Source organism: Orbicella franksi, chromosome 4, assembly GCF_964199315.1.
Source record: "Orbicella franksi chromosome 4, jaOrbFran1.1, whole genome shotgun sequence".
NCBI classification, from domain to species: Eukaryota; Metazoa; Cnidaria; class Anthozoa; order Scleractinia; family Merulinidae; genus Orbicella; species Orbicella franksi.
The window spans coordinates 2,477,301-2,487,634 of record NC_138148.1 but is presented as its reverse complement, the minus strand read 5'-3'; the positions used below and the strand labels follow the sequence as shown (position 1 = coordinate 2,487,634).

Here is a 10,334-nt window from a genome sequence, read left to right as displayed (position 1 = left end):
AGGTACTTGTATTGTGAGTATTGAGGCGTGGTCGGGGGGTTTAGGGCGCTGGATTTGAAACCCGGAGGTCCCTGGTTCAAATCCTCCACCCTGCCGCCATCTGGATTTTTTCTCGGTAGTCCCGAGTTCAACTCCTCGACCGCGCTGTGTAAACAGCCAACTGGTCAGCCTCCAACCAGTTGGGATCCTCAATAGTTTATGTTCCATTTGCAATATTTGTCCTCAATTAGCATAACAATACTAATTACATTTGACACTTAAATAAAGATATTTATTTATTATTTTTTTTATTGAGAGTATCCCTTCCCTACCACACCATTGCGTTTTGAAGTTTGCCTCTTCACTCTTCTCTCCGCCTCAACCGATTATTGTTTTGTTATGGAGCAAGCCAAGACAGATATACAGTCATGCAGCACGCCGCTGGGAATACAAAATGTTTCCTCTTTCTTTATTTCACATTAAGAAATAACTCTTGTTGCAGTACAGTGATAGAAAACAAACTCGATACAGATCAATTTGTTGTATATCACCATAATTGTTGGTTTTGTCATAAGCTTGTTACCAAATATAACTATAAAGATGATTTGCAGTCCGTACTGCGTAGTCTCAGCACCCTAATATGTCTCACTCGACGGAATGCGAATCGATGTTATTCGTTACGAACTGCTTACCTTATCTTTGAGGCCTTTCAAATTCTTTTCCCAACAGCTTCACTGATTTTTACAGCTGCGAAGTTGTTTCATCAAGTGATATGAGAAAGAACGAAGCATAAAGCTTCGCATCCATAATGGCGCGGTGGTGGACATGAACCTTTGAATTTGCTTCATGTAGGTAGTTGCGATATGTTACATTTTGTGAAGTCTTACACGAAGAAAATAAAAAATGTGAGTGCGCAGTACGGACTGTAAGTCATCTTTAAGTAACATGCATGTGAATTAACGAACTAAGGTAAAATTAAGACCACTCATAAACACCAGTTGAGGTTTAATGTAAGTTTTAAGAAAGTGAGATTGACGTAAACTAGGGAATCAGTATTGATACAAAGCTTCATTTGAGTACAATTCTTTACCTCAATAAACTTACCTATATTTTTAATTATAAATATGTTGTGCCCAAATAGCTATACTATATTTCACTATTTTACAAGTGATTCTACGTTTTAATCATCTTTCTCTTCTTGTTTACCCCATGGCCGCGATGTCACGTGACTTCAACTCTCGTAACTAGAGTCTACAGGCATACCATTCAGCGGTTGGCTAATAGTTGCTGACGATCAGCCGGTAACCGAATGTTGGCGTTAAAAGTACAGAATACTGACTAATCTAGTTGTGCTCTTATTATCAAGGTTACCGCAACATTTTTCCTCTCAAATTTTTAGAAAACCTCACCACAAACAAGAGACTAGATCTCTTGCTATAAAGTAGGCGTTTGTCAACGTACCATCCACATAGCCAAAGCCAAAAAAAATCCCTTCTTCACAGTACAATGATTCTTTTCGTTTATACAATATGAAACAACTGATCTGGCTTTTTTGAAGCGTTCATCGTTTTTTTTAGACAGCGACACGAAACTTTTGCAATGGACGGCTAAAAATGCTAAGAAATTACGTAAGGGTTTTCTAGTTGCCAGCCATCTACAAGTCTCAGGAACGAACTGTGTACTGCCTTTAAAACACAGTTCGAACTCTCATCCACACTACGATTACCGTGACGCGTAAACTTCAGACGAGAGTCCCGCTACAGTAGAGTCACGCAAGCCTAGATACCTACGCTTGAAGCATGTTTCATGCAACACTCAGTCTTAATATGTTAGTCTTAAGTATTTTCTATGGGTAACTGCTATGTACATATTTAACAAGAGTTCAAAGCTCGCGTTACGAAGCTTTAACAGGCGATGGTGTTCTAAGAATAGCGACAGCATCGTCGTAACCCGAGCGAAAGCCGCTCTCCATGTCCTGGAGACTAGCCTCCAGGCTATGTGTGGTGATCGAGTGCGCGTGGTGCGCTTGGACGAGACGCTCCAACCGTGAGATGATTTCGTAGTCTGGGACAGAAAGTGTGTTGATGTCGAGACCAAGAAGCCGAGCTAAGACTTGACGGAAATCCAGCAACTGAAACAAAACAAGGAGTCAGGTTTGTACATGTACGAGTTTAAACATGCGCCCTATTTCCCACAGAGGGTCTAAAAGGCACTGATCAGAAGTTCTATATAACAAGGCATCGTCTCTCGTCCAGGGATTAGGCTGAGCCAGAGGGCGGAAGATGACTGACATTTTAGGCTACGCATCGTCAGCTCTCTTATCAAGAAGACAGGCGACAAGAAAAACAAAAAAACACTCTCAGCACTACCATTGAAAGACAGATATGGCAACCAAAAAGGAGAATTTCACTTCCTAACTCACTTCTGTAAGTTTGTTTCTTCAACACGTCCGTGGCTGTAAGTTTTTCTACTTTTCTTGGACATGTCTTCCCCACCCCCCCCCCCCAAAAGAACTACATACATGTCATAAACAAAACTATATTCACCTGTTTTTCTCTTACTCTACTCTCTTCCAGCGCTTGTTTAGTAGTTTGTAGTTCACTGTTTAGTTGCTGCACTGTTTGGGACGAGCGCGCTTTCTTTGCTTTAGCCTCGTTCTCTGTCATTTCCAGCTCGTTCTTTAAGTCGTGCAGTTCAGCTGATGTCTTATGCTTACTCTTTGCCAATTTATTCACCGCGTTCTCCAGTTCTTCGATTGTCTTTCCTTGCTCTAACGTTCTCACCTACAAACAGGAAACGATCAGTATAATGGCTTAAACAGTGATATTAGTGCTTCTGGTGTAGGCAATAGTGATATTTCGAATTCTCTAAAGAATGCTCGTGCAGTCTGCTCTCAGCCAATCACAATAAAGAAATTCTCAGTAATATACTAAAATGAAATTATCATTAAGTTAAAATAATACACCGTTCACACCAACATGTTACACATGTTTAAAAGTGGTTTAACTAAACAAGGTTAAAAGTGAGTTGCTCAGACCGTGCACACCCCACAACTTCTCACGGTAAAAAACCTGTTTGATTAAAATATGGTAGCAGGGTGGTTTGAAATTTGTCTTCTCAAAATGGATGCAAAGCGTAATCGACAAATTGGAAAACCTCAACCTGATTTAGTAAACCGTTTACTAGTTCAGTTGGTGTGAATGGGGTATAATTTATACTTGATTGGTAAACCTACAAATCAGAAAAACAAATGTATAAAACAGTTAGTTTGGTATAATGCAGTCATGGTACAAGATGCTCAATAAGGGATAAGTCAGGCATGTACAACTCTCACACTCTCACAGCTTATAATGTGTTATTCCATCTTTCTACACTTACCCTAAGTTCGCTAGCCTCTAGTAATTTAGCCTTCAGACCCGTTACTTGTTGCTTATAATCGAGAAGTTCTCGTTGGAGTTTATCGTTTTGCTTGACGAGTTTCTTGTATCTGATCGAGTTCTCATCTCTCTCGACTTCAACTCGTCCTTTGTCTCGTAATAGATCCTCAAGTTCTGTTACTTTCTTTTTAAGTAATCCCAGGTGTAAATCTTTGCTCTCCAGCTGTTGTTTAGACCATTTCAGACGTCTTTGAAGGTTGTAAATGGTCGTCTTTCTGTCATCTAATGCATCAGCCTGCAAACAAAACGTGTGACATCACCATGAGTAATTCAATGTTAAAGAATCTTCAGTGGTTAGGCTAAATAAATAATAATAATAATAATAATAATAATTTATATTTATATTGCGCACGTTACATGAATATATGATCACCTGCACATTACAAAAGTGAACTACAAAACAATTAAAAACTAGAACGTATAATCATGTAAAATGAGCTAGGTTGCTCAATATAAAACCATTTTTGGGTTGCCTTTGCTTCGTTTTTCATATCATTCGACAGGCTCACTTTCACGTGGAAGCTTGAACTGGGCACAATTTTAAAACTAAAAATTTAGGAAAAGTAAAAGAAAACCACCTCATTGCAATGAAAGTGACTGGCTTCCCGCTAGTCATAAAATAACGCAAAAGTTCATAGGACATTTTACGTTGCCACCAAAGTGACATGAATACAATGAGTCACCGCTTCCGTACAGGAAAACTGAGAGTCAAAAGAGATATATCCGTTTACTCAAGCTAGGCTCGATCATGTCGCACGAGTTTAACGCGTAGATAGAATGTACAGTGAACGCGGCACGCGGAAAAACAAATTACCATTTGAAAGTTCTTGCTGTCTTTCACTAACTGCTTCACGATGTCTTACCTCAAGCTTGACAAGCTGTTCTCCTCTGGCTAACAAAGCCTCGCCATTAACATCTAAGCCAACATCATCAGCGATTTCATCGAGTTTCATGACACGAGCCAACTTCTCACAGAACGTAACAAACTGACACAAAATTTGCAAACGATAGTTTGAGAACAGGATAAATGGCAATGAATGTAATCAACAGAGCAATCTCTTCTTTAAACCGTAGGCCTCGTCTCCTGCATCTTCAGTGTTACATGGTTAGCAGGGGACGTTAAAGAACCCACACACTTATCGCAAAGAGTAGGGCACGTAGTTCCCGGTGTTGTGGTCTGGCGTTGTCTCACCGGTTGGTGCTTCACATAGGGTTAACCTCATTGCGCCTTTCTCCCTTGGACAAAATTGTCCAAGAAAAATTGCTATGTCTAAGTATGCCTAAAGATTTTGACACAGTTCAGATTTTCTCAAAAAGTTTGAATGTGCGAAAACTTGCGAGTTCTCCAAGACCTCCAAGCATTGCTGCACACGGTCGGCAATCACCGTCAAGTTAGTCATGTTACCTACAACAACGTCTCGACTGCAAACAGTGTTACCTTCCTCTTGTCATCTTTCAGCTGGTCTCTCTCTACATCAGAGGTTAGAAGTTCTCCTTCAAGGCCCGTCACACGATCTTGGTTCTCTTTCAGTTGGGTCTCTGCCTCACTGGCTCGTTTCAGAGTGGTACGGTGAAGGTTCCTTTGACTATCTAGCTCCTCAGATAGGTTCTTAAACTGAACCCTTAATGATTCCTCTCTCTGAACAAGGCAAAAAATTGACACATTAAGATACATGAATGATTGTAGCAAATGAAACTTTACTTAAAAAAAAAGGCACAAGTCTAGTTACAGTTTGAAACAAACAGTGGAATTTAAAGAGGGGAGTTATTATGACCAAAAATAGCAAAGTGAGCAGATTAAGCAAGCTGTACATACCGATTTCACATCTCTGTAGTCTCTGACTATCTTCTTTAGTTTGGAAATGATAGCATCTTCCTCAGCTGCGATAGAATCATCTAAATCTCCAATCAACTGTGCCAGGTGGCGTTTGAAGTTGTGCAGCTACAGTGAAAGACATTATAACATTGATGAATGAATGAATTGATTAATGTAAGAAATGAGTAATTGTATGATTAAACTACAAGCCATTAAGGATTTACATTACTCATGATATTTGAAAATCCTTTCAACCTGCACTCACCTGAGTGCTCAAGTACATTTTGAGAGAATTTTCAAATATCAATTGTAGTGTAAATCCTTCACTAGCATCCATTTGATTACCTACACCACTTACTGACATGTAGCAATTATTCAGTTTGTGGGGATTAAGTCTTAATTAGTCTCTGCATTGATTCTTCACAACAACCTTAACATGATTTCATGTATTACCTCTCCCTTGCTAACTTTTACAACCTTCAGGTCTCCAGGCCGAAAAAAGAATGGCTAATTCATATTTAGATTTAGGATTCAACTGATAGTACCTCAATGCTCAAAGTGCTGTAAAATACTTCTGAATTGTAAGGAAAAACTTGGGGTTCCATCCCCAAAGTAAATAAGAAAAAAAAAAATCAAAACTTCAGCAACACTTCCCTGCCCTACCCTAAACCTCATATTTCTTTGGCCAAACATGACTACAGAGATCAACTGAACAACATTTGAAATAAAGTGTGTATGCAACAGGCAACAACAACAAACCTTTGACTGGGCTGATTGGCCAGTATATTCACTGGTGTGTAGTGTTTGTTCCATTTCTTGAAGTCTGTAATTCAAGAGAAAGATCTATAAATTGTCTATATCTACAAAGTATGTAACTTACAGCATAATTTCTTTGGATGAAATATTTGTCTGTTTTTAAACTACACAGTCATGTAAAACAGAAGTTGAATTACTTGTTTTCTTTTTCATCAAGTTGTTTCTTGGTTACACCCCAGGCATCTTGACTGGCTGAGAGCTGGTGCTTCATTCGGTCAACTTCTATTTCCATTTCCCGAATTTTCTGCTGTAGCATGTCTCGCTCTCTGGTCAAGCTGTTGACTGTTTCTTGGCTTTGACTTGAAGATTTCTTCTCTTGTCCAACCTCTGAAACCAACCTCATTATAGTTTCTCTAAAAAGCAAAAGCAAAAATGGAATGAGAATGAAAACCTTGTCTCTAAAAGAGATTAATATACATTTTCACGTGATCTTTGGCTATCTACATGTAGCATACTAGTGAAAAAATACATTCAGACTATATTAATACACAATATATGAATTTTCGGCGTGATTAGTGATTTGTCAATTGGGGCACTCAAATCTCAACTGATTCCGAACAATAGTAACTAACAGAAGCATTCTTCATGTACATCTTCAGAAATCAGCAATATTACTGCATATAAAAGTTCAACAACTCATACCTGCTTGCTTTAGACTCCAAGTTACTTTCATGTAAGTTACGAGACAGTGCATTAGCTTTTTCTTGTAAGCTATTCCTTTCTCTGACAATTTCTGCAATCTAATTTAAAATTTGACCAAGGTATTATTGACAATGTACAAGCCCCTTAAGCATTCAAGGCATACTATACTTAAAAGGTAGCTTTTAAAAACGTATATTAAACTGGGCATAGCAGTCCTAGGATAAAAATTTGATAACAAACTCACCCTGCCAAGGAGTGAATGAACAGAAACAGACATTGCCTCTGAGGCATCCAGTTGCAAAGCTTGCGTCAACTGCGTTCTCATTTCACTGTACTGCAAATTAAAATATATAACAGTCTATGTTTTGCAGCAGTTCCAAGTATATTGAATATATTGTACAATGTAGTGTCAGTATTTATAAATTAAATTCTAATTAAGACCAAGCCTTAGCAGAGAAGCTAGAGGGTGTCACAAACTACAGACTGATTGGTGATTGAAATAGCTTTCTATCAATTAGTAAATAAGGCTAAATCTGAATGTGTTTGTTTCTCTCAAGTGTAAAATAGCTAAATGATTATTATACTTATAACACAAATAAGCCAAAATTTTGCAACACACACCTTGCTCTCCCATTTTGCAGCTCTACCAGCAGCTTCTTCCTCAGCTGTAATGTGATGTTTAAGGGATGATTCCACTTGTTGTAGCCGATCTTGCTGGGTTTGCAGCTCTTTACGTAATGATGATATGGTGACATCACTGCGATTGGCAAAGTTGTCTTTTTCAACAGCCTCATCTTCTGCCTCTCGTATTCTGTCACGGAGTGACTGTACCAAGGCTGTCTGCCGTGCTGAATTTTGTTTGTTGCTTTCAATTTCACACTGTAATCAGAATTTGACAAAATTTAAAACAATATGATTGGGTTTAAAAGGCTAGAGATATCATATATTAACACCTTTGAACTTTGAACTTCATTTTGGGCTTTCTGAGTATTTGTTATTGATTGTGAACACAAGTCATGTGGATTCACCCAGCAGACCCGTCAATTACCAGACTGAAATACCCAAACACCATTGATTACTGACAGAGTCCAACGAAAATAACTGACACACATCCTTAAGTACATGGTTATCATTGCGTGTACATGATTAGATTTTCACTGGCAGTATAAGTATTTACATATAAAAGCATTATAATCATTGAACCTACCTTGAATTCAATAATTTGCTGTTCTTTTTCTGATATTCTATGCTGAGCATCTCGTAACTGTAAAGATTAGGCAGTTTATATCATATAAACTCTCATAGAAGCGTGCAATGAACTGACGTGTGTTAATTATTATACATGTACATTAATTCCATTTATTATATGGCTGTGTCTCACAAGGACTGGGAACTACAGTCATGAATTTGATTGGCTGAAATCGATTTTGACTGCAGTCTAGATTTTCCCATCTAGACCAGCATCTAGACCGCTAATGTTTTGCAGTGAAAAACTAAAATGCAAAAATATTGACTATTTCTTCTAAAATATTTATTTATGAAAGTGCTAAAAACTTGATGAGAAAAAATGTAGAGAAGATGAGCAAACTTTGTACGAGCCTGTTACATTACACGAATAAAGTTTTTCTTGTTTGCCATATAATAAACATCTTATTACCCAAGCCTGGTCTTGACCTCAGTCATGTGTACAGCCCTCACTGCGTTCGGTCTGTACTCACAACTTCGGTCGAGTTTCTCCCAGACAGGCCTCTTGCTTGGTTAATGACAGCTAAATCTAGGTATACTAACTAACAAATTATATTTATTTAAAATTAGTAAAAACTCTGCATGAACACATACCTCATGTTGTAATCCAGATGACACCACTTTTTCAGCTGCGAGGTCTGTTTGTGCAGTTTCTGCAGCTTGTCTGTAGTGTGATAACTGTTGGGAATAATTTATTATAAATTACTTGGTGACTCAGTGTATTATATTTACATATATAGCTGATGTATTTCTACAATCGATATTAATAGTACCCAGTAAACTATACTGTTTGCCTAGCTTGTAAAACTGATGATGATGATGATTATGATGATGATAACGACAATGACAATGATGATGAATGGAATAGTAATAGTATCAAACAAATTCCAAATTTATGCACTGTCAGTTTTTTACAAAGTACACTTACCTGCAATCATCAGTTTCATCATTCTTTTAGTAGTATAATAAATAATACCTGTGAACTAAGGTGCTCTCTCTCCTGCTGAAGTCTGGAGATCTTATCTCGTAACAGCTGACTTTCATCTAAAGATGAGCCAAGTTCCAAGGAAATAGAAGGACTGCGACAGGTAAGGGTACCTGGTTCAGCCTGAAAGATGATATTTTATTTAATAAATCATTAGTAATTATATTAATATAATTTAAATATTTTTAATTTTTAACACTTAACTGATTCATTAGCAACTTTATTTGTTGTCAGATTGACGCATACAACAACAAGTAAGATGACAAATGACAACAAATGAAGTAGAAAAACAAAGAATCAGTAAAACTTGTTACATGCATATAATTTAGGTAACTGGGCCTGAGCATTACAAAGATGCATGTGGTAAAATCATGATTGTTTTGTTTTTGAGTCTGATTGGTTGAGAGTATTTTTGTATCTGGTTAGTGAGAGGTTTTTAAGCAAACTAAATGACAGTGTAGTAGAGTACTCCTTTTAAGAATTATTAAAAGAAACTCAATTTAATCAATGAATGAGTCACAAGAAAACAACATTAGAGAGACATTGATTGACAGGAGTTAAATGAATGTTCTCTTTTCTTTTAAACAAAATAATACAAGTGAATGATTCCTTTGATATACATGTATTACATACATTCATCAGCATTCTCACCCATACAGAAAGAAAAATATTCCAGCAAATAATTATGTTCTGATCATTTTTTTTTTATCCAAATGTAGCAATTATTATAGAGTATGAACAGATCCATTGAAGCATACTTGACATTTTAGTCAAAGTAAACAACTTCCAAAAATTATACAAATAACATCTTCTGGCAATGTTTGCAGTATTTGGTTGCTAAAGAACTTTCCCTGTTCATGGAAGTTTTTAAATAATTAATTAGTTATGGAAAAGCTGAGAACATGCAGTCAATAAAGTTGTCGCTGAAAGAAATAAACTAAGAGATACTAAGGAGAGATGACTGCTATTTGAAAACTAGACATACATGGTTGAAGCTGGGGTTTAACATCGTTTTTAAGTGAAACGTACAATATAAACAGCACGTAAAGTTCTCTTAATTATATATGTAATTTGCGTTAACTTATCTTAAATGATATTTCCCTTTGGTTATATATATATTTCAATACTGTAATAAATTAAACTACTGTCTTGAAGTCTTGGATACCCAACAAGACATGGGAGACTTACGCTAGACTAGTTTTAAGTCAATTAAGCCGAAATTGTAACTGATAAATTTATCACATCAAAGTTTTACAACCGTCTTCAATAAACTCAATTAGTCATAGGAACAGGAGAAAACAGTACATGTAAGAAGATTCCCACTTCGGTAGGCTTTGATAATTTCCTTCCGGCAGGCAATTAGAATTAGAACTTCAATAAAACGTATAGTGTAACTCTTGAAATTGCACTCTAA

The 10,334-nt window shown here is 37.0% G+C and overlaps 1 protein-coding gene across 1 annotated transcript in view; it reads right to left on the bottom strand.

Moving 5' to 3' along the window:
- Positions 1-425: 425 nt before the first annotated feature.
- LOC145485871 (coiled-coil domain-containing protein 170-like) overlaps positions 426-10,334 on the bottom strand; it is a 10,749-nt gene continuing 840 nt past the window's right edge. Inside the window, exons 2-15 of the mRNA XM_081464523.1 lie at positions 8,912-9,043; positions 8,530-8,613; positions 7,898-7,954; positions 7,312-7,569; positions 6,935-7,024; positions 6,691-6,788; positions 6,186-6,401; positions 5,992-6,055; positions 5,233-5,358; positions 4,855-5,055; positions 4,280-4,402; positions 3,358-3,651; positions 2,526-2,762; positions 426-2,110 (exon numbers count right to left, since the gene is read on the bottom strand). Of these exons, the coding sequence (XP_081320649.1) occupies positions 1,874-2,110; positions 2,526-2,762; positions 3,358-3,651; positions 4,280-4,402; positions 4,855-5,055; positions 5,233-5,358; positions 5,992-6,055; positions 6,186-6,401; positions 6,691-6,788; positions 6,935-7,024; positions 7,312-7,569; positions 7,898-7,954; positions 8,530-8,613; positions 8,912-9,043 (2,217 nt within the window). The 3' untranslated portion in view covers positions 426-1,873. The remainder of the gene's footprint in view (positions 2,111-2,525; positions 2,763-3,357; positions 3,652-4,279; positions 4,403-4,854; positions 5,056-5,232; positions 5,359-5,991; positions 6,056-6,185; positions 6,402-6,690; positions 6,789-6,934; positions 7,025-7,311; positions 7,570-7,897; positions 7,955-8,529; positions 8,614-8,911; positions 9,044-10,334) is intronic.